Below are 25,204 nucleotides of genomic sequence, written 5' to 3' on the forward strand. Positions count from 1 at the left end.
TGTGGATGTTGTAATGATACACTATGTAATAGTGTGTCTGTGTATTAGTGTGTCAGGGTCTCTCCTCTTACCTGGAGGGTACAGAGGAGCCCAGGTCAGAGTAGCCGTTGGTGCGCGTCTCGTCCTCGGGGCAGGGGCTGCTGGGAGTGTAGTCCACGTCCTCTCCCTCTCCGTAGTCCTCAAACTGCTCCTCGTTCAGAGAGGCAGAGGAACGCGTCGACAGGTCAGAGGTCACTGATGGGTTTAGCTGACTGCACCTGCAATAACAGGAAGTAGACTTTCAGGAAGGAACATTCAATAAGTTTAAAGTGTCGTAGTGAAAAAAGAGAAATTGTACATACATTTTCAATTATAAGGGTGACTATTCAGATTCTGACAGTGCAGATTTTTTAATAAGATTGCAAATTATATATTTCACATGAGGTAGATGAGTTGCATTACATGTACAATAACAAGTCTAACCTCTACAGTTTTTTATAAAGAGAGTTCACTTATGAAGACACCATATGTTCAACACCACACAAAGATTAACAACTAAAAGAGGTACTCACTTGTCTCCAGGAAAGAAAAGTCCCCCTGGTCCATCCTCCTTGTCTMCTCYGCTCCTCCCCCCTTCAGAGACATCTGATCCTGGGTTGCTCTCCACAGCACTGTCCATGTCTAACTCTGCCCTCTCTCTGCCCTCCACCTCTCCTTCCTCCTCTCCCTCTGGGAATAGATGGCACCCAGGCTCTGGGTTAAGGGACACCCGCGTGCACATGATGACCGGATGTGCAAGGGCTTTGTCACCACGCTGTGGAGCGAGAGAGAGATTTGATTTATTAGGATCCCCATTAGYGCCAGCTAGTCTTACCTGGGTCCGAAAAACAAATAACGAAAAAAACATTACAAACAAAATAGGCCACTACTCTACTACCACATATTTACAGCACACAATCCATGTGTATGTTTGTGTATAGGGCTTTGTTATCGTGTGTATGTGTGTGCCTGTGCCTGTTTTTTAAAATCTGATTGTACTGCTTACTGCGCGTGTGTGTGTGTGTGTGTGTGAATGTTGAACTTTAACATTTACATACAGAGAGGGCGAGGTAAGCAGGGGAGGTACACACACACACACACACACATCTTTGTGCAGTCACCTTGTATGAGGTCTTAACTCATACAAGGTGTTAAGTAAAACATTAAAGGGATTTAAATCAGGCTTGTGGATTCCTTCACTGTGGGAAGACTCTGGGGGTCACAGGAGGTCATGGAGGGTATTGACTGATAATCAGCTGAGCCATATATCAGACCAATATTGGCCTTTTCTAGTTTATCGACTATCTGCTCTACATAGCAAAGCTGCTGCTATGCCAGCCGCCACTCACTGCCTGAGCACTGCACAATGCAGAGGAATGTCTAGCTGGGAAAATTAGCAGCAGCAAGCAGTAAGCTTTCTCCAACAGAAACAGCAGTAAGCATTCTCCAACAGAAAGGTTCAGTATTGAGAAATGGATGAATTGACACAGTGACCAAAATCAAACTCCTGTTGCAAATATTAGTTTAGTTCATTTACTAATAATAAGGCTTCTGTCGATGTGCCTCGACATGCATGTAATAAGCTAAGTAGATAGCTATGTGACCTTTTAGCAAATATTACGAAAACKAACCATTTCATCTGTGGTGTTATCTAGCTAGCTATATTAGCTACTATGCTAGCTAGCTGGCTAGATAAACAAGGTGCTAAGATATCAGATAGGAGCTAATAGCCAGAGCTGGTTATCATTTTGAACATGCACCCTTTTCAGCAAAGAGCCATATCTGACTTGCGGAGTAACGCTTTGATCACACCGACAGTGTTTTGCATTTTGGTACACCAGAATTACATTCATTTCCAATGAAACGCTGCGTTTGCCTTGCAGCATTGCTTTGCAGTGCGTTCGGTGTGATGCATACATTGGATTTATCGAACGTATGCGTCAAACTGTATGCATAAACGGCTTGACCAAAATGGTAGCAGAAGGTGAATGTTGAACTTTTGTTGCATGCATATCCAGCTAATTATGCCTGCTATTTTGCACATTCACTCTATGTGTTCGAAGCGTAACGTTAGCTATTTACAGGTGTGCTGWTCTGACCAGCCGCAATCGAGTGATGCTTCAACGCAAATGTTGTTGATCAGTATGCTAATATAAATCCCAAATGGAAGACAAACAGATTATCATCTGTAGCACCATAGACTCCACTGATCAGCCAAAACAAGCTCAATAACTCAATGCGTGCACACAATCCTATTGAATATGCATTCACCGGTATTGTGAGTAGGCCAATGCCTTCTTAATTGTGCCAGTTTATCAAGAGATTTACCATTCGAATACAATTATTACCATTGTGCTGTTATGTAGTTTAGATTGGTAAAAACAAATTCAAATGTATTGTTTGACTTTAAAATTGATGCATTACTGATACATGGCTGTCTCTGGGACATTTTGTCAAAAACAATTTTAAATGTTATGATATTGAATATCGGTCTAAAATATCGGCCATCGGCCTCCTTGACTCAAAATATCGGCCTAAAAATCTGTATCAATCGTTCTCTATAATAGAGGAACATTACTTTATTTCTACATTCCTGAGAAGTAGGAGGGAGGGAGAGAAGAGGGGGGGGGGGGGGGGGGGGGGGGGGGGGGAGAGGGAGAGGTACAGAGGGCAGCCCAATAACACACATGTATATCATCCCACACTGAGCATTAGAGGCTAATAAAGGCATAATTCTCTCTCTCTCTTCCTGTTGGGCTCCCGAGTGGCGCAGCCGTCTAAGGCACTGCATCTCAGTGCAAGAGGTGTTCCTGGTTCAAATCCAGGTTGCWTCACATCCGGCCTTGATTGGGAGTCCCATAGGGTGGCGCACAATTGGTCCARGTTTGGTCGGGTTAGGCCGTCATTGTAAATAAGAATTTGTTCTTAACTGACTTGCCTAGTTAAATAAAGGTTATACTGAATTCCTAACATCACTAGAGCTCTGTTGGAGCCTGTCTGCCTCCCAGAACACACACACGTACACACTCACTATCTGGAAAGCGCACACACATCTTTGTGCAGACTACAGGACAACACAAATAATACTGTCAGCCTTATTAACATTGATAGCATTAAACACTGACAGATACATTCTTAGGCTTTCAGTAAAGGTCAAAACATGTTGGTTGAACAGTGATCAGTGAGCACAAAACCTAAAACACAAGTGCTCAAACAAGGTCGTAAGTGAAACACTAAAGGAATTTCAATTAGGCTAGTGGAACTCGTCACTGTGAGAAGACCCAAGAGGTCACGTATGGTATTGAGGTGGGGGGGTTAAAGATCATGAGACACTTGTCATTCATTCAGTGTAGCTCCAACAGCTCTGATCCAGTCTAGATTAGAGGAACCTTACTTTATCTCTACATGCCTGAGAAGTAGGAGGGAGAGAGAGTGAGAGAGACGTGAGAGAGAGAGAGAGACAAGAAAGAGGGAGGTACAGAGGGCAGCCCAATTACACACAGGTACATCCCACACAGCATTAGACAGCTTTAGAGGATAGTAAAGGCAATATCACTCAAGGGCTCTCACCTCTAACTGATCTCTCTCTCTCTCAATACTGGTTGAACTGCTAACGGACGAAAACTCAGGGCTGGAAGCCAAAAGCACTATTTCTAAATTCACTAAAGCGCTGTTGGAGCCTGTCTGCCTCCCAGAACACACACCCAACCCTTGATCGCACATACACACATAAACACACAAACACACACACCCGCCCTTCGATCGCGTACACACACACACACATGCACACAATCTGTAGGCACACACACACACACACTGTCTGTAGGATTAAGCGACAGCAGCAGGGACCCTGAGGCAGGGAGGGCCAGGGGCAATACAAGGATAAAGAGCCTGTTTAGTATTCCATAGAGGACCAGGAGGGGGTCTTCACATCTCCATGCCCCAAGGAATGCCACCCAGCATGGGGTAGAGGCAATAAACTAGGCCCCATCGCACCTCTCGGGATGGAAATATTACACTGCAAGAAAAAAGTAGCAGTAGTGGAGGCAGAGTGAATAGTGTAAATTCCTTACAGGAAACGCACAAAGAAAAACACACAGTAGGAAGAATTGGTASGATTTTAGGTGAATGGTGTTGATTAACCCGACTTGACACCTGTTGCTGAAGAACTATTTGGGCGTGAGGAAGCCGTTTTGCATAGCCAGTGTGTACAGAGTAGGATCTGGTTAAAGTACAGTTCAGTATGCAGAAGTTGAGCAACTTCCAAAGGTCTTCTCCCTCAAGACATGAGACTCAGACAGGGCCTCCATTAAGTCTGAATTAAAGTTCAGTTGAGGGCAGATGGACGGACAGAAAGACAGACAAACAAAATGAAGACACACACACACCCCTTCTGCACAACCATCGACACCACACACATATACTCTCACTCACTCACTTCACACAAACACACTCACTACCACAACACACACACACACACACACACACACACACACACACACACACACACACACACACACACACACACACACACACACACACACCGACAGCCAGACAGCGTCACCCCAGCCCTGGTAGTCCAGTACAATAGAGACTGGGACAGTTTGGTCAGGGTGGGTGAATGCCTTTATGCCAGTAAGCAGTTGGTAGCTTAGGTCAGAAGAGACAGGGTAGAGAAGGATGGGGTAGTGGTTTGTTTTGGATGGGGTTCAGCTGGCACTCCTCCAGTCACTCCTTAGCCTTTCTGACAACAGTGAGAACAGGGTGATCAACGGGAGGGGCCGAGGGGGTGGAGTGTGTGTGTGTGTGTACAGTGTGTGTATGGAGACCGGCTTCTCTACCGGATCCTTACACAACAAACTACTCCTGAAAAGCCTGCCGGCCATAACAGCTGAATACCTAGGCTACCTCGGGCTAACACATCACTGTGTTCCCTAAAGTGCACCAGGATGCTGTCAGAGCCATATATACAGTCTGTGGGGGTTGCCAAATGACCTCACAGCAGCCAGTGGGTGTTACCTGAATGCCAGAGGGTGTTGCACTCGGCTTTAATGATGCCATGTGCCATGTTAGTACAAGATTTATGAGCATCAGAGAGGGTACAGTTGATCACCACCTCCCAGGATATGCCCATTCTTGCTCTTCTCTAACATTGATAGCTCTGGATCACTTACTGGAGTTCTCTGTCTCTCTCTAACTCTCTCCCTCTTTCTCTCTATAACTCTCCCTCTCGCTCTATCTGGTTTCCCATTCAAGATCAAGTGAGAGATGGGAAGCCACCAACAACCTGAGAGACCAAAACCCAGGGGCTCTGGCCTGGTTTCCTGATATCCAGGCCAACACCCATTCCTCCCTCTCTCTCCTCCTCTTCCGCTTCCACACATCCCAGGTGACGTCAGGGGCTGGAGGGTGTGAGGAGATGTAGAGGGGATGAGGTGATGGAGTGGAAAAAGGCTTTTCTATTCCCTAACTATGTCCTAATGCCACCTATTAAGTTGTGTTGGCATGTGTGCGTGTGTGTGCGTAAGCACGTGTGTGTTTGTGTGCGTGCAGAAGTGTGTGCGTGTGGGAAGAAAGCAGGTCAAGGAAGGGCAATACCAGCTTCTCTACCTGATCCTCGCGCAACAAACAAACTGATCCTGGAAAGCCTGGCGGCCATAACAACTGAATATCTAGGTTGCGTCTCAAATGGCACCATGTTCCCTATGTAGTACACTATATGGGAGTCATTTGGCACATATCCCTAGGATACTTACAGTACACATCTCTATGTTCTTGTTGTGTTCCAAAAAGTGCACCAGGAAGCTGTCAGAGCCTTATATACAGATGTCTGTGGAGGTTGCCAAATGGGCCAAATGGCCTGAATGCCAGAGGGGGTTGCACTCTTCGTTATGATGCCATGTTAGCACAGGCTTTATGAGCTGGGGGTAGTGTACACTTGATCACCGCTATACTCTCTCTCTCTCTCTCTCTCTCTCTCTCCCTCTCTCCCTCTCTCATACAATCAAAGATTAGGTGGGAGATGGGAAGCCCCCAACCACCTGAGAGAGACCCAAGTCCCAGGGGTTCTGGCCTGGTTTCCTTATATCCAGGCCATCACTCATTCCACCCTCTCCCTCTCTCTTCCTCCACTTCCACACATCCCAGGTGAGATCAGGGTCTGGAAGGTGTGAAGAGAGGGAGAGGGGAGAGGTGATGGAGTAGAAGAAGGCTTTTCTATTGCCAAAGAGTCCTTGGTATGCCACCAGGCTGTTAGTCAAATCAAATAAAAGTTTATTAGTCACATGCGCCGAATACAACAGGTATAGGTAGACCTTACAGTGAAATGCTTACTTACGAGCCCCTAACCAACAATGCAGTTTAAAAAAAAAATACGGATAAAAGTAACAAGTAATTAAAGAGCAGCAGTGAAGTGTGCGTGTTTGTSTGCATACRCATATGTGACTCGTTTCAGGAAGCTAGGCGTATGTCGCGGGTCACTACTTCACAGGAGAGCCATTTGAACTTAAACGTAATTTTTTKGGCAGAAATGCCTTCTGGAACATGTGAACGTTCATGTGCCTTAATAACAAACTTGTATTCCATCTGTAAATACAAATAAAATGGTTAAATTACGAGCCTAGTTGGTTTAGCYACAGAAAAAGCAAGCAACCTTCCCACTAGCCATGATTGGCTGAGATAATGAGTGGGCTGGACACGCCGAGAGATGAGTTCGGATTGGTCTGCCATGTAGCTCACGTCTGTCTATTTGAGCTGGTCAGTATGTGTAGGTAATCCTGTCTAACGCAGCTTTAAAAATATATATATTGCATAGTAGAACTGCATAAGTGTTGCTCTCCACTTTCTGGAGGACCGAGTTTTGAAATCAGTGGAATTAGAGTATGATAGCTAAGGAGATGGACACCTGTCTCCGGATTACATTTTCAAACTAAGGGCATCCGTGACAGGGAGAGGCGYCCATCCATGATGTATACAGGTAAGATAGTCTAGCTAGCTACATTTTCAGATATTACATGTTTCTAATTTTGACAGAAGGTCGTTTTCATTTCAAGTTAAAGTGTACTATTAACTAGCTAGCTAACGTTAGCTGGCTGCCTCGCTAGCTAACGTTACGTGTATGATCTTGTTATTCGTATCTCAGAGCCATTTTCTTTGCTAGTTATAGCCTAATGTTAGCTAGCTAGATGTCTTAACAAAAGACTCCACTATGCAAGTAACCATTTCAATAGAATGTCACTAAGACAACTGTTGATAGACTTAGCTGCAAAATTCGCTCTGGTCTCGTCTGAGTGTGCCAGAACACAGAATAACTGACGAATTTACGAAAGCTCAACACCCGTTGCATATTGCCGGTGTCAGTAAACGTTGGCATTTTTTTTTTTTTTTTGCCAGCAGCACAGTTGCTGTCACCAACGCTCTGGATAACGTAAAAAACAGCCTAACCAGCTCTGATAAGGTGAGTAAAATGGTCAGTGAACTGTTCTCTCGTTTGTGTCTGGAAGTAGCTAGCAAGCTAGCCAACGTTAGACAGTTAGTTTGGGTGCTTGATTGCTGTTGTTAGGACAGTACGCTCGGATCAACCCTTAAAGAGATGGGTGGGGCTAAAGCTTAAGAGGGTGTGAATGATGCTGAATGGGTGTAGACAAAGAAGAGCTCTCCAGTAGATACCAAAACATTCAAAGGCCATTTTCTCAAAAGTGAGAAACAAGTCCCATTGTTCCTCAAATGCAGTGTATGTAATACCATGTTGTAGCTCTGTGTCTCTGCTTTTGTTCAATATAAAATAAAAAAAGCCAGATAGTCTACCATCTCTCCTCTCCTCTCTCCCATATCTCCTCTCTTCTATCCCATCTCTCCTCTCTCTCCCTTTTCTACTCTCCTCTCTCATTTCTCCTCACACCCTCAGTCATCGGCTGACCCAGCCTGCCGGACGTCTTTATTAGGCTCATCATGGCCTGCTCACTCAGTGGAGAGAGAAAAGCCCAGCAGTAAAATCACTGTTATTGATGCTCTGCTACACACAGTAGAGTAGAGCGGCTCCAGCTCTGGGCCATGCAATGCTGTTTTTGTGTCTAAAGACTAAAGAGAGGATGATTCAGAAGGACGCATCTCAATAGTCTAAGCTGTCTTCCTGTCCTCGTCTCCTCGCCTTCATCTACCAGCATGGAAGCAATTATATTTCAATGGATGCATATCATATAGTCTAAACATGTCTTCCTCTCCTCATCCCCTTTTCTTTATCTACACTAATATAAAAACACTAGAGGCTACTACAGACGTGGATTGTGTGTCAGGGACAATAGGTACTAAAGTGAGGTCAGTGTCAGTTCTGGTCATATTGCAGGTGAGGAGAATGAGAGTTACTGAGAGATGATTGCCAGGTGGGTGATAGCACTGCACAAAAAGAGAGAATGAGAAATGGCTCCACATCGGTGGTGCAAGCACTGAGTTCCAATATAAAGTGCTTTGGACAGCAGAGAAGCGCTAGATACAGTCATACCAAATCATTACTATTAAACAGAAGATGCTCCTGCAGACATTAGGTTTGTGGGCTGCAGTCTGAGAGAGAGAGAGAGAGAGAGAGAGAGAGAGAGAGAGAGAGAGAGAGAGAACAGCACGGATCTCTGAGAGGAGGATCAGTAGAGCCATCTATTATTCACATCCAGCGCAGCAGAGAGGAGAGGACGTGAGAGAGGGAAAAGACAGGGAGAGAGAAAGGAAGAGGAGRGAAAGAAAGGAACTGCTCCTCCCCTCCAGTCACACACCCACKGAGGGAGAACAGAGTGGAGAGATCACAGAGCTGGACAGAGAGGGATGAGAGAAAGAGGGAGGGAGAGTCAGAGAGAAGGGGGGAGAAACTGAGATAGAGGCATGAGGCATGACACCAGCTTCACCAGCCATGGGATTGACAGAAACTTAGAGGGAGGAAGGGAAATAGGGTGTCAGTCTAATGACCGTGGGATGTTAAACCTACACTGTGTGGTAATATGGTGTGTCATACCATAGCTCTTGGGTTATGCTGTGGGTGGTATCGGGCATGGTGAAATGCAAAACAAAAAACATACATCAYTAATTTGTTATGGCTTCTAGTTTGAACAATAAAGTTGCTGGGCAGACACACTTGCTGGAGCACCTTAACAACAATTTCCACTAAGCAACAAGCATCTACAGTGCATGTACAAGGTGTGTTTGTGATATTCAACAGTATATCTCTAAAACATTACGGAATCCATCTCAACTAACTTAATGTATGATATTAGTTCCTGTACTAATATCAGTTCATCAGTTACGCGAGAGCATTAGCAACCACATATTCTTAGCTGGACCCACAGTCAAATTACTCATGCAAATACATGCAAATACTTCTATGCTATTTCGAACATGTTGTCACACGAACCTCCAGTTTTTCTTGGAAAAACACTGATGAATATAGTTTGGTCGCGTCAGCAAGTTGATGTTAGTGGGAAAATTACATTTACATTTTAAAGCACCATCTKTTCAGAGTATGGCGAGATAACATGAATATATTAATACACATATGGRATGAATCTAGACTAGATTCATCTGGCTCAAACAGACTTGGGCAGATGTAGCGACTACTTTCACACATGATATCCTACTGGGCCCACACAATGAAATTATGTTGAACCAACGTGGAGAAAGAAAGAAAGAAATAGAGAGAGAGAGAGAGAGAAGGGGGAAAAACTGAGATAGAGTGGGAGGATGAAAGATGAAAAATGACAATTGAGGCATGAGGCTTGACACCAGCTTCACCAACCATGGGAATGACTAAGACTCACGATTCCCTAAGTTCCATCTGGCAAACAGAAACTTAGAGGGAGGGAGGGGAATCTGAAGACAAGTTTCCTGTCGTGTTGACACTCCTCTTACTACAGTATGACTATGGTGTAATTGTAATAACTATAGGGTACTGTGTAATATGGATGCCATACTAGCTCTTGGGTAATGTTTGGTGTGTGGTATTGGACATGGTGAAACGCAAAAAGACAAAACATTCATCATACATTTGTTATGGGTTCTAGTTCGAACAATAAAGGTTGCTAGGGATAGTCTAAGTTGCTGGAGCACATTATACAGAATTGAGAGCATCCTGTCGGGCTGTATCACTGCCTGGTACGGAAACTGCACCGCCCGCAACCGCAGGGCTCTCCAGAGGGTGGTGCGGTCTGCCCAACGTACTGCCTACCCTCAAGGACACCTACAGCACCCGATGTCACAGGAAGGCCAAAAAGATCATCAAGGACATCAACCACCCGAGCCACGGCCTGTTCACCCTGGGATCATCCAGAAGGCGAGGTCAGTACAGGTGCATGAAAGCTGGGATCAAGAGACTGAAAAATAGCTTCTATCTCAAGGCCATCAGACTGTTAAATAGCCATCACTAGCCGGCTACCACCCGGTTACTCAACCCTGCACCTTAGAGGCTACTGCCCTATATACATAGACATGGTCCCAGGTCTAAGTTCGTTTTAAGTGGAGAGACAAAACTGTTCCTACGACTCTAATGAATAAAATGGACTACTCCCTCTCTGATCCCATGTGGTGCTGAAGGTCAATAACATTTGAGTGCTGGACATGTCATTGAGATGTCATTGATCTGCAGCCCAGGGCCAGTAGGCAATCATCTGGATGACCATGCAGTTCACACTACTATTGACTGAGGAAGAAGGAAGAGGATGGAAGATGGTTTAAGAAGCTGATTCATCATGACTAAACAGTGAGCATGATGCAGCCCAACATCTCACCATAACAACAAGGTATATATGCTATACTATACTATACCTAAGGCAGAAGGACAAGTTTTCCACTGGCAATGTTTCCACTCTCTCTTCTCCTTCTATTTAGCCTAAGAGAAAGAGACAGAAAGCCTGTGTCCGTCTATTCTTTCCCATGCGTCGTAATACCTCCTTTCAACTTCCGCATGGGAAATCTGAAAGGATAATTTAGCTATACCATGTATTCTAGCCTGGATCCTATCATTTTCCCACCATCTGCATCCCTCTCTCTCGCTGTCCAGAGATGGGATATATTCAGATAGTCTGGATAATTATTCCCTGGATTAAAGTCTGGATGATCTTTTATGGATATTGGGTATGTTGGAGAGATGAGAGACGGAGAGAGTGAGAGCGAGAGAAAGCGATCGAGAGAAAGAGAGTGAGAGAGAGCAGCAGGTATGAGCAGCCACCCACTGGGACAGACATTGATTGGCGAAATTCAAAAGAAGAGGCTTTGATTTTGTGTGTGTCAGCAGAAACAGGAGTGGGGGAGAGAGAGAGAGAGACCAAGAGGGAGGAAAAGAAAGATAGACTGGGAGAGTGAGAGAAAGAAGGAAAGAGAGAGAGAGAGGCATACTGTGGCTTTGCTGGTGTTTCTCTGACTGTGCTTGCGAAGATAAGAACCAAATCCAATCTCATACTGTTGACGCAATGCATAGCGCTTTTCAGTCTCTTTATCTCTGTCTTACACTCTAACTCAGCAGCCGGCATTCGATTCAAGTGCTCTCTCCAACACAATGGTGTCTACCTGTGCAGTCACTAAACAATATGGCTTTTTAAGTCTCTTTTACTGTCCTTTACCAGTAGGCCTATGTGTTAACTGTTTAGTCAGTATGTTTCCTTCTCTGAGTACAGCTGAGGTTATTTCCAGTGTTTCCTATGTGTGTGTTTTGGATCTTTATGATTCAACCTCTTGCAGCAATGGAGAGACTCTCAGCCCACACAGTCACAGACGGAGTAAAAAAAACCTGAGAGTCAAAAGAGAACAGGAACTGATGACTCATAATCCAGCACCATTCTGTGAAGTAAGCACTAGAAGTCTCTATAAGCACCTCAGGTTTCGACCACTGAGACACACACACACAGACACAAACAGAAATGCACGAGGCACGTGCTGACACAAACTTTAGACACACACACACACACAAACACAAACACTTAGAAATGGACACACACCCTCATACACACAACCTCATAACTGACAGCCGCTCCTGTATACTTGTTCTAGGACACCTGTACAGTAGTAGGTCCTCAAGTCTCTCTGTGGACTCAGCTTCTCCAAACCACCATTCATTATGTGCCATTGATCTGTCACGTTTTCATGGTGTGTGTTTCAAACAAACACACGCTTTATCTTCGACGATAGGAAGGACCCATTTCACACACCCACACCCACCCCAGAGTGTTTCCCGTCCTGTGTTTTCCAGAGTGTCCCTGTATCCCTCTATCAACCCAATTGGCTGTATTGGGTTTCCCAGTAAAAAAAAATCTCCATTCCTTTGTCTTGGAGAACATTCCTAGTAACCTAATCAGCTACTTGTTCCCTGAAGAGCCAGGTGGGAACAAACATGTGTTTGTGTCTCTGTGCCACGCGGGCTGGACGGCCCTGTGGTGACATTTCCCTCAGCTGTTTTTTCTTTCCTCAAGGCAGGACTAGGATTGGGCTGGGAGGGTGAGATTTCAAGTTTTATACTGGGGAGTTTCAGGGGTTATGTTGAGTAGGGTATGTGTATGTGTATGTGTATGTGTGTGTGTTTTTGTGTGTTTTGTGTGTGTGTGTGCTTGCGTGCGTGCGTGTCAGATAGATAAAAGTTATCCTTGGTGAGGGGGAATGGGTGTTAAGACGCTCGCAGAGGAATCAGTCCGGTCATCCTGACTATCTGAAAGAGTATTTCAGGAACACATACTCAAGACAGATAAAGAGAGGGTAAGAGAGCCAATGTAGTCTGTGTAATATTCCCTAGTATCGGTATCAGTGCCCTAGGAGTCATATTACAGTGTCATCAACATGCTGGCCATCCATTTGTCCTCATGGTGTTAAACCTGTTGCCATTGAGCAACAAGTGTTGAGCAACTGGGCCCTGGTCATGTTCAAACGAACCAGTTAGAGCCAGCTGTTTCATATCAAAACAAAACCAACCCCAACTACCAGAATAAAGCCCTGATATAGACGCCACTATGGAGGCCATATCAGGGTTCAGAAAAGCCGTGCTAAAAATGTCCTTGGAATGGAGATTGGAAAGTGATACAGAGGTGCCATGTCTTTAATATAATATTACTTTGGTGCCATGAACTTCAGATAATAAAGTCCATTGTTTTTCTGTGGAGAGAGTGTGTTACCTTCTGTCAGTATTGGCTAGTTCTCCATACTATCCAGACTCTCCTCTACATCTAAGGGAAGTGTGGCTTACATCATTGAATAGTATTTAATAGGACAGCACTAACACACAGCAGGTATCCCTGACCCAGCCCCTCTCAGCTCCCTTCTGTCAGCCTGGTAACACATTCAACTCTCAGCCGTTAGGACGACCCCCACCAGTAGACACACATACGGACACAAAAACGCATGCAAGCACACACACATACACACATGAACTGTTTAAGTCAGTTCAAGAGGAATTATTGTTTTGAGTGGATTATAGACCATTCATCCTGGGTCAGTGTCTATAATGACTGTGACTATAATCTATACTGATCAAAAATGTAAACTCAACATGCAACAATTTCAAAGAATTTACTGAGTTACAGTTCATATAAGGRAATCAGTCAATTGGAATACATTTATTAGACACTAATCTATGGATTTCACATGACTGGGAATATAGATATGCATCTGTTGGTCACAGATACCTAAATAAAAGGTAGGAGCGTSGATCAGAAAACCAGTCAGTATCTGGTGTGACCACCATTTGCATCATGCAGCACGACACATCTCCTTTGTATAGAGTTGATCAGGCTGTTGATTGTGGCCTGTGGAATGTTGTCCCACTCCTCTTCAATGGCTGTGTAAAGTTGCTGGATATTGGCAGGAACTGGAACCCGCTGTCGTACACATTGATCCAGAGCATCCCAAACATGCTCAATGGGTGACATGTCTGGTGAGTATGCAGGCCATGGAAGAACTGGGACATTTTCAACTTCCAGGAATTGTGTATACAGATCCTTGCGACATGTGGCCGTGCATTATCATGCTGAAACATGAGGTGATGGCAGCGGATGAATGGCATGACAATGGGCTTCAGGATCTCGTCACGGTATCTTTGTGCATTCAAATTGCCATYGATTAAATGCAATTGTGTTTATTGTCTGTAGCTTATGCATACCCATACCATAACCCTACTGCCACCATGGGGCAATCTGTTCACAATGTTGACTCGCCCACACATGGTCTACGGTTGGACTTACTGCCAAATTCTCTAAAAACGACGTTGGAGGCGGCTTATGGTAGAGAACATTTAATTCTCTGGCAACAGCTCTGGTGAACATTCCTGCAGTCAGCATGCCAATTGCACGCTCCCTCAACTTGAGACAATTTGATTTGATTTGATTTGACATCTGTGGTATTGTGTTGTGTGACAAAACTGCACATTTTAGAGTGGCCTTTAATTGTCCCCAGCACAGCTTCTTGATATGAAACACCTGTCAGGTGGATGAATTATCTTGGCAAAGGAGAGATGCTCACTAACAGGGAGGTAAACCAATTTATTCACAACATTTGGGAGAATTAAGCTTTTTGTGCATATGGAACATTTCTGGGATCTTTTATTTCAGCTCTTGAAACATGGGACCAACACTTTACATGTTGTGTTTATATTTTTGTTTAGTGTAGTTATTCCTACCCAGATCAAAATACAGTATTAGACAGGTAGATCTGGTTTGGACCAAAACAATATAGCTTAGGCCTAYCAGCTATCAGAAGAAGAGGACACATCTCATTACATAATGTTTTGTTACAGAACATGATTCGTCTTATTCAAACAGATATGGCTAGCCATGTCACATGTCACAGTGAGAGAAACTAGCTACCGTATGATAAACAGACACCTTTCCTCTTTTCTGTGGAACTGAGACCATAATTACAACATGTCGGTAATTATATTGACAACGTCACAGGTACTGATCAAGGAAACTCAAACATTGTGAAACCCTATCACCCATTCCGACAGTTTGAATGTAGACTTATTTTTTTGACACATTGTTGTGTGGGATAAACTTCTCCTTTCTCACTGAACCATAGGCTAAGTTACACAGCCGGAATGGACAACATTAAGCCTCAGCCCATACTGTACACTAAAAACCCACAATGTTTAAGTCTCTCTCTCTCTCTCTCTCTCTCTCTCTCTCTCTCTCTCTCTCTCTGTACAGCCGGTGGCTGGGTGCTGTCTCGGTTCACCCCTCCTCTGATTGTAATGGGATTAATTGAAATCCGGGGCTGGCTGGTCAGAGAGAGAGAGATGAAGAGTGAATGGTGATTAATTGTATTTTGTTAAGAGAGATAGATGGTAGCCTACAKACTGTCAGTGGAAGAAAGAAAGTGAGAGAGAGAAAGGGTCAAACKCAGACACACACACAAAACACACTCTCCGTCACTCACACACCCCACTGGAACAATGGACTTTGAGCTCTGGTGCTGAACTCTCCACCCCACCAACCCTCCCTGATCCCCCAACCCCTAACCTCCGCCCCAGATCCTTCTCTCTTATCCTACTACCCCTCTGTCTCCCTACCCCCGTCCCGTAGCAAAGAGGCTCTGTCTCTTACCCCATCCATTATTTGAGGGGAGCCATGGTGGTCCCCCTGGCCCAACACTCCACCGGCCAAGCCCTCATCTGCAGAAGTCATCCAACTCGCCCCTCAAACCAAGGGCTAAGTCCTCTGYCTTTCGTCTTACACACACAGGTGAAGCCAGGTCAGTACAGAAAGTGCCAGGGGTTTAGATAGTCCAAATGRCAGTCTTTTGAATCAGTGTCGTCCAGAAAAAGAGGGAGAGAAAAGGAGGAGAGGAGAGAGTGCTCTTTCAGAGCCTCTAAAACTGTGCTGGCTGGCTTAGCTCCTCTGTGAGAGCACGACTCACACACACTGCAACTACCTCACTCTCTCACACACATGCAGAGATGCAGCAACTCTCTCACACACACTCATTTGGTTGTTCGCTCTCCGGCTGGCTCACATTCACACAGAGGGAGCTCAGTTCTGGCAACAGTTGTTGAGATTAGGCCACTCCCCCCTCCTCCCTGGGTTGTTGCTGGGCAACTGGCTTCAGCTGGGCTGGCCCCGAGAGAGAGCTCACACTTGCTGCAAACCTCTCTTGGCCGCGCCCTCAAGCTGCATTTTGCATATCAAGCCCTGCCTCTCTTCCATAGAACAGAGCGCTTTACGAGAGGGGGGAAGTGACATGCTATCTCCACTCAAACAGTCTCATCCACGATGACACGGCACATTTATCTACAGTTCAAAAACCTGAAAAGTGGAGTGATGGAGTTCTTCTTTGTGTTGGGATTTGAGAGAGTGTCAGGTGTCCCAATCAGTGTATAAAAAGTTGTTTACATATTTGAGCTTCTGTGTGGGTAATGAGAGAAGAGCGAGCGAGAGAGAGAGAGAGATGAGGGGAAGAGTGAATGGCGAAAATTCTATTTCAGACCGAGGGAGATAGACGTATAGGCTACAGACTGTCAGTGGAAGAAGAGCAAAAGAAAAACGTCTGAAAAGACAGAGTGACCGAAGAGAGTGAGAGAGGAAATGGGTCAAATGCAGACACAACACCACAAAACACAACACACCTCCGTACTCACCCCCCCCCCCCCCCCCCCCCCCCCTGGTGAACAATGATCTTTGACGGATCTTTAAACTACCGCGGGACTTCTATTCTATACGGTGATAACTTCTCTAAGAGAGGTGCCGTGGGTCGGGCGGGGGGCGGGCCAGCCTTAATGACATCCACGTCATTGGCGCTCGGGGAGCAGTTGCTGTCTCTGTTATGTCTCAGTGATGTCCTACTTTCTTCAAGAGGAGCTGTCTCCCATACAGGACAGTTATAAACAAGGTACTCTCCTGTCAACCAACCTGATCACTCAATACACCTTGTCCCTCTGTACCGTGCCAACCTAGTTTCTTTGTGACAAACTTGCTCCAAACAATGGTGACCGTGCCTGGCGTGCCAAGCCAAACCCTGCAGCATTTTAGGGTGGAGAACACTTCTCTTCTCTCTGTCTCCTCCTCTATTTATTTCTCCCTCTATCACCTCTTCCTCTCTCTCACCTTCTCTCTTTTTTGTTTCTCAGCTTACTCCATCTCTCACTCTCACTCTACTTCTCAGGTTCTACCTCTCCCTTTCTTCCTGACATCCTCTCATCATATCTGCTTTTTTTCTCCCTTTGTCTTTTTGACTCAGACTGTCTCCTTGGGTAACTGACATATGTATCAGATCCTCACCTCACAGACACTAGATCACCAAGTGCTTGACATGTATATATGGAGAGAGTGGGAAGAGGGATGAAGGGAAGGGGTGAGAGAAGGAGGGATAGAGAGGGTGATCCAGGCCAGGGGACCCAAATGAAAGCTAATTATGTGGCAAGGAATGCTCCCCTCCCGGCTCTCTCTCTCTCTCTCTCTCTTGCTCACTTACAATCAAAGACTTTGGCTACAGGTCAACCAATTGGCCCACAGCTATTTGTTTATATGCAATTTGTTAGAGGGCTGGCCTTCTCCTTTCACATTCTATTCAGGTCTATCTGGGTGAGACTGGCGTATTGTATTTCAGTTGGCGACATGTAGTAATACTTTGAGGGTAATGCTTTCAGATCCAGCATTAACGTGATTTCTTGATGTTATTCACAGAGAGGAGAGTAGAGTGATAAAATGATTCTCAAGGGGAATGGAACTGAATCAAGAGGGAAGAATGAAGTGAGAGGAGATTTGTTGCAAATGATTGTACTGCATTATGATGGGACTCCAATCACACACACACATACACACGCACATCACATCACATCACACACACATACAGTACACACACGCTTTTCAACCACACAAACTCACTCCTTCTCTCTGACACACACACACATTCCTCCAGTGTGAGAGAGAGAGGGTGTGAGAGAGAGAGAAAAAGAGATGTGTGAGAGAGAAAGAGAGAGAGGGTGTGTGAGAGAGAGAGAGAGAGAGAGGGGAAAAGAGAGTGAGAGTGTGTGTGAGAGAGAGAGAGAAAGAGAGAGTGTAAGAGAGAGAGAGGGTGTGAGAGAGAGAGAGAGAGGGGGGAAAAGAGAGTGTGTGTGAGAAAGAGAGTGTAAGAGAGAGAGAGCGAGAGAGTGTGAGGGGTCTTAAGTGGAAGAAAAGACAGGGATACAGTGAGGGGTACCAGGCACGGAGTAGCTGTTGTGGAGTGGCTGACGTGAATGCCAACAACAGTSCTACTCTCCTACTGCCAAGATGCAGGACTGGGGGAAACAAACACAACCACGGCCACACACATGCATACACACAGTCTGATGTTTCTGCTCTACCAAGGTGGGCAAACCATTTTCCTGTAGACCTATTCTACTTCATATGCAGRGGCATGCAGTATTGAACACAAAACCAACATATTTACCCAAGTGGACTTTAAACAAAATGGTGACCAAATGTGCATTTGTTTTGTTATTTTTTTGTTGGGGTGGTTACAGGTACATTATCCATTTCCAATTATACGTTTTTAAAACCTGTACCCGTTAGTGATGAGCGATTAGTGCTTTTTGAGGTCAGTTCGGTTTCAGTACAATTATTTTAAAATAATCACAGTTTAAAAAAAATATCAACATCACATGCATTATGAAAGAATGAGATGAAAATGATTATAGATCTTTCTAATTGAAATTCCAAAGCCCAAAACAGTTGTCACGATCGTCTGCTGAAGAAATGGACCAAGGCKCAGCGTTGTGAGCGTACATACTTATTTATTAACRATGTCGCCAACAATACAATAAATCTCCAAACGAAACGTGCCACCAACGTAGTGCTCAMAGGCAAATAAACATGGACAACTACCCACAAAACCAAAACGGGAAATGGCAACCTAAATAGGATCCCCAATCAGAGACAACGATAAACAGCTGTCTCTGGTTGGGAACCAATTCAGGCCACCATAAACCTACATTCCCCTAGACAATACAAAATCCTCATAGATAAACAAAAAACCCTAGACAAGACAAAAAACCCTAGACAATACAAAAACTAAACAAACCACCCTTGTCACACCCTGATCTAACCAAAATAATAAAGAAAACAAATATAACTACGGTCAGGGCGTGACAACAGTAGACATTCAAYTGCCAAAATATAAAAARCKTTCTATTGTCTCTGTCAGGTCCACATTGGGTAGACATCAATAGAAAAATAGGAAATTACTATGAAATAATACAATATTTCACTTGTGTATATTACTATGTTTTTATTTGATGACTTTATTATTTTTCATTCTTTAAAAATCATATTTGTCATCTCTGCTCAGGTAGTAGCAGCCAAACAGCCAAACTATCCATCTCTCTCTTCATTGTGTTGTGTACTTTCCTCTCTCATGTGGTCTGTGTATYTATCCTAACGTAGCAAGCATACAAGTGTATCCATCTGTCYGAGCCGGAAAGAACRGGCGCAATGGATTATGGTCATTGTAGTTCATTAGTAATTGAACCGTAATTGAACCGACATCGGTTATTAGTTGTTTAATAATGTTGGTTAATCGCTCAGCACTAGTACCACTGCAACTAGGATTGCTCATCAGTCCATTGTAGTTGGTATGTCTCTATAAGCTTGGCACATATAGCCACTGGGATTTTTKCCCATTCTTCAAGGCAAAACTGCTCCAGCTCCTTSAAGTTGGATGGGTTCTGCTGGTGTGCAGTAATCTTTAAGTCATACCACAGATTCTCAATTGGATTGAGGTCTGGGCTTTGACTAGGCCATTCCAAGAYATTTAAATGTTTCCCCTTAAACCACTCGTGTGTTGCTTTAGCAGTATGCTTARGGTCATTTTCCTGCGGGAAGGTGAACCTCCGTCACAGTCTCAAATCTCTGGAAGACTGAAACAGGTATCCCTCAAGAATATACCTGTATTTAGCGKCATCCATCATTCCTTCAATTCTGACCAGTTTCCCAGTCCCTGCCGATGAAAAACATCCCCACAGCATGATGCTGCCACCACCATGCTATACTGTGGGGATGATGTTCTTGGGGTGATGAGAGGTGTTGAGTTTGCACCAGATATAGTGTTTTCCTTGTTGGCCAAAAAGCTCAATTTCAGTCTCATCTGATCAGAGTACCTTCTTCCATATGATTGAGGAGTGTCCCACATGCCTTTGGGGCAACACCAAACGTGTTTGCTWATTTTTTATTAAAGCAATGTTTTCTTTCTGGCCACTCTTCCATAAAGGCCAGCTCTGTGGAGTGTATGGCTTAAAGTGGTCCTATGGACAGATACTCCAATGTCTGCTGTGGAGATTTGCAGCTCCTTCAGGGTTATCTTTGGTCTCTTTGTTGCCTCTCTGATTAATGCCCTCCTTGCCTGGTCYGTGAGTTTTGGTGGGCGACCCTCTCTTGGCAGGTTTGTTGTGGTGCCATATTCTTTCAATTTTTTAATAATGTATTTAATGGTGCTCCGTGGGATGTTCAAAGTTTCKGATATTTTTTTATAACCCAACCCTGATCTGTACTTCTCCAGGTTCCTGACCTGTTTGGAGAACTCCTTGGTCTTCATGGTGTCGCTTGCTTGGTGGTGCCCCTTGCTTAGTGGTGTTGCAGACTCTGGGGCCTTTCAGAACAGGTATATACTGTATATACTGAGATCATGTGACAGATCATGTGACACTAAGATTGCACACAGGTGGACTTTATTTAACTAATTATATGACTTCTGAAGGTAATTGGTTGCACCAGATCTTATTTAGGGGCTTCATAGTAAAGGGGGTGAATACATATCACGCACCACTTTTCCATTTATTTTTTTTAATCTTTTTTTTTTAAACAAGTTATTTTTTCATTTCACTTCACCAATTTGGACTATTTTGTGTATGTCCATTACATGAAATCCAAATAAAAATCAATTTAAATTACAGGTTGTAATGCAACAAAATATGAAAAACGCCAAGGGAGATGAATACTTTTGCAAGGCACTGTATGAGGGCCAGCTTGGGAATTTAGCCAGGACACTGGGGTTAACACCCCTACTCTTACAATAAGTGCAAAGGGATCTTTAGTGACCACAGATGGTCAGAACACCCGTTTAACGTCCCATCAGAAAGACGGCACCCTACACAGGGCAATGTCCCCAATCACTGCCCTGGGGCATTGGGATGTTTTTTTAGACCAGACAAAAGAGTGCCTCTTACTGGCCCTACAACACCAGSAGCATATGGTCTCCCATCCAGGGACTGAACAGGACCAACCCTGCTTAGCTTCAGAGGCAAGCCAGCAGTGGGATGCATGGTTCAAAAGGCATATAGACTGGAGAAGGAAAAGTTGATATATACCAGAAAAGACAATGCATAACAACTGCAATACACTCTGCAGAAACTTTACAGTGACTCACAATAAGTGTATTTGAACACAGAGGCTGGAACAACCACATAATATGAGCCGAGCATCGTACCTCATTAAGAACACAGACACCATATGTCCCTCTCACTTTGAGACATTTCTCATACATTTCTTTAGGCTCTAACAGAATATGCATTCCAAATGGCACCCTAGGCCYTATATAGTGCTCTACTTTTGACCACTACTAGTGCGCTACATATAGAATAGGGTGCCATTTGGGATGGAAGCAGAGAAATAGGCTGCTATAAATGTTAAAGCAGGGTATATATTTTGCTTATCTGGAACATTTTCAGCATTTTGAAGCCACCATCTGCTACAGTATATGGAGAGTATTAGCAAACACCTACTGCACCACTTTACACAGTGACAAAATTACAACGTAGGCAGGTAGAGAGARAGACAGAGAGAAAGAGAAAGAGAGAGACAGGGAGAGAAGAGAGAGAGGGGGAGAAATGGGATAAAGAGAGATTCCTTTGGGGACCTGGTATCGATGTGCATGCTCTGGTCTATTTGTTGGTTGTTGTGGTTGTTTTAATCCGCTTCAGGAAGGAGATGAGTTCTTGCTCCGTCTTCCTGCTTTAAGAGGGTAAACAGGTTTACAAAGAGTACTTCTTTGAGTGTCAATGTGAAATACTTAATCCTATAGTTCTGACAATGAGCTTTGTATCCAATGAAGGTGATCATGCGCACTGCTTCTCTAAATATCCGCCATAATATTTGGCCAAGATCGCCAGACTACTGTTGCAACTTAGCACATTGGGAACAAAGATCGTATACTTTTGAGAAAATGTTCCTCTGGATTCGATGCAAACAAGAAAATAGAACTTTTGTGTTGGCCATAATGGAACCATTGGTATGTGTGTTTGGTTTGGTGTAAGGGGAGGCGATGTGCAAGCCGAAGAATCTATCCATTGTCCACCGTTTGGAAGCATGGGATGGGTAGGCATATGTTTGTTTGGGGTGCTTTGCTGTGCAGGAGGGAATTGGTGCACGCGTCTACAATAATAGAGATGGTTTTCATTGAGGCTAGAGGAATAGGATTGATTGTGTGAATTTATTTGAAGCAACATCTTTTCAAGACATCAGTCAGGAAGTTAAAAAGTCTTGGTTGCAAATGAGTTATCTTCCAAATGGAAGTGCCCAAGCATGTAAATAACTGATTCCAAACGTTGTGTGCAAAATGGCTTATAAAGGACAAACAGGCACAGGTATTGGAGGTGGCCATCATCGAATAACCTCGCGACGCCAAATTTGTGTGGCAGAACTGAAAAAACATTTGCTTAACAGTGGAGGCTAATAACTGACTCTCGAGTTTACATCGGCATAAATACAGGCTTATGTCAGTGAGAGGAATGAGCCAAAATTCAACAACTGGCGCCAATCTTTATTGTGGGAGTAGCTTGTGGAAGGATGTCTAACCATCAAGAACGTGTTTACCTTCAAAGTTAGACTAATTTAAAGGTCAATGCTACCAATACGGTTGAGTGTGATGTAAATCTTCCTGACTCACTGGGAATGCGTTGGATGAAAAGATAAATAAATATGCTGAATCTAATTCTTTCCCTGCGTACATTATTCTGAAATTTCACATTTCTTAAAAATATAAGTGGGTTGTTGGATTCCATACGATATCTAATGGAGAACAGGGAATTTTTTGTTTACAAAGTGAAAATGTTAGGAATTGTGAAGAACTGAGGTGTTAATCTGATTGTTTATTTGGCTAAATGGTGTATGTAAACTTTCCCGACTTAAACTGTAGTGCTGTGTATGTGCCTCATATACTGTTGTGAGTTGCTTCATAGCTGGTCCTGTCTGTCTCTGTCTTGGTCTGTCTTCTGTCTGTCTCTGTTCTGGTTCATTGGTTGGTCTTGTCTGTCGGTCTGGGTCTGTCCCTGTCTAGTCCTCTTGTCTCTGTCTGTCTGTTGTCCCTGTCTGTCTGTCTGTCTGTCTGTCTGTCTGTCTGTCTGTCTGTCTTGTCCTAGTTCTGTCGTCTAGTCTGTCAGGGTAATGTGCGAGCACCTTATTGGTTGAGTGTATGCGTATCATGTGTTTGGTTCTGCTGGTCTCAGTTTCAGTATCACACTGGTCTTACTCAGGGCGTACCTGAAGGTCTGTCCTGAAATGGCACCCTTAATACTCCCTATTTAAACATCATGCACTTATAAGTAGTGTTATTACATATGGCAGAAGGGTGCCCATATTAATGTGGGACAGCTGAGGAGTGACTGCTTAATCCACGACAACCCCCAGATAATAGGGGAAGTGATCTATCTTACTAGGCTCCTTGGTCAACATCCTTTTCCAATGACACTTCCCCTTACCAGATTCAGTGTATGTGCAAGCTGTCCTCAAATACATTGTCTAGTAGTTTGACCAAGCAGTACTCTCTTCCTTCTATCTTTTTGATTAGATTTCTCTCGTTCCTCGCATACATTTTACATTTTGTCAGTTTGAGGGCAAGACGCTTCTTATTCCAGAGCGAACTTTACAGTAGTCGAGATCCAATACATTTTTCATACTGGTCCCCAGTGGGAAGCAAACCACCATACCCATGGTGTGTGTTGTGTGTGTTGGGGTGTGTGTTGTGTGTGTGTGCGTGTGCGTGTGCGTGTGCGTGTGAGTGTGTGTGTTGTGTGTGTGTGTGTGTGTGATCAGCTCTTGCAGGGTGGGAGTGGGCGGTGAGCCTTCATACAAACCACTATTAGTGTCCCCACGACTAGATCATAGCAGTCAAGGGGAAAGTGAATGTTTGTCCCACTTTTGGCGCTTGCATCTAGTTATGGCTAATATCTTACACCCCATGTGGGAACATACTGTGGGACTAGAGTACAGGGTTAGACAGTAAGATTTGCCGGTTTTTTGTGTTTATTGTTTTTGCTGTGCTTGGTCTTTGTGTCTGTCTCATTTCTACATGTATTATTAATTTATACAGACGATACTATACCTTTCAACAAAGGCAGAAGAACATGTTAGTGGTTATACAATACCTCACATAACTATCTTTAATAGTGCCCTGAGGCGCGCCACTAGACCAGGTGGCCTGGTTTCACCAAATAACCAGTGTGTACTGGGGGTCAACTCTGGAATGTGCTGACTATCAGTACACAGTAAGAATGGGACTGGGTTAACTTTATCCTGTTAGAGCTTAGAGGAGAGGGCCACTGTTTCTAGCCTAGGACTATATATCACCTATAACACATGCCGTGTACAGTCACAAGTGGCATGGCAAGTTAAATGGAATGTTTACCATGCTTAGATTTTGGGCCAAGAATCTCTGGTTTTTGCAAGCACAAATCACAAGTCGTTTCCAAAGCTCACGCTTTGTAATATGCCAGGCGTATCCTACAGCTTGCAGTGGATGCAGTGATTTAAGGGAGGAGCTTGTGTGTGTGCATGTCGTTCTGTCTCGTGGGTAGAGAACACCTGAATATTTCTATTGCGGAGCGGTTCAGCAAACGGGATCTAGACGCTAGGGTGGTGTGTGCGGACTTGCGGGTCTGGCCTGTGTGTGTTGTGTGATCTCTCCGTTTCAGTTCTTCGTCGTAGTGTCTGCGAATAATATCATGAGAAGGAGAGAATAGTGCAGAGGCAAATATAGGATCTGTGTGGAAGTTGATTCTGCCTGCCCTGAAAAAATGAAGTAGGCACTTTAACTGCTCTGAAACACCACTTACTTGGGAGAGGCTAGAGGAGGTATGCAGTCTGGCCATTGTCAATAATAATTCTATCGACCATAGCTGATAAGCAATTTTGGAGAGAGAGTGGCAGAATGTATAGGGTAAATATGGGAAGTCTAGTCGGTCACATACACAATAGAGGAGAATATC

The 25,204-nt window shown here is 44.2% G+C and overlaps 1 protein-coding gene across 1 annotated transcript in view; it reads right to left on the reverse strand.

The window, feature by feature from the left end:
- LOC139026538 (rab11 family-interacting protein 4A-like) overlaps positions 1–16,026 on the reverse strand; it is a 21,976-nt gene extending 5,950 nt beyond the window's left edge. The window contains exons 1-3 of the mRNA XM_070441874.1: positions 15,576–16,026; positions 552–793; positions 72–257 (exon numbers count right to left, since the gene is read on the reverse strand). Coding sequence (XP_070297975.1) covers positions 72–257; positions 552–793; positions 15,576–15,656 — 509 coding nt within the window. The 5' untranslated portion in view covers positions 15,657–16,026. The remainder of the gene's footprint in view (positions 1–71; positions 258–551; positions 794–15,575) is intronic.
- Positions 16,027–25,204: the final 9,178 nt, after the last annotated feature.

The sequence above is a fragment of the Salvelinus sp. IW2-2015 genome, unplaced genomic scaffold (genome assembly GCF_002910315.2).
Source record: "Salvelinus sp. IW2-2015 unplaced genomic scaffold, ASM291031v2 Un_scaffold5050, whole genome shotgun sequence".
NCBI lineage: Eukaryota > Metazoa > Chordata > Actinopteri > Salmoniformes > Salmonidae > Salvelinus > Salvelinus sp. IW2-2015.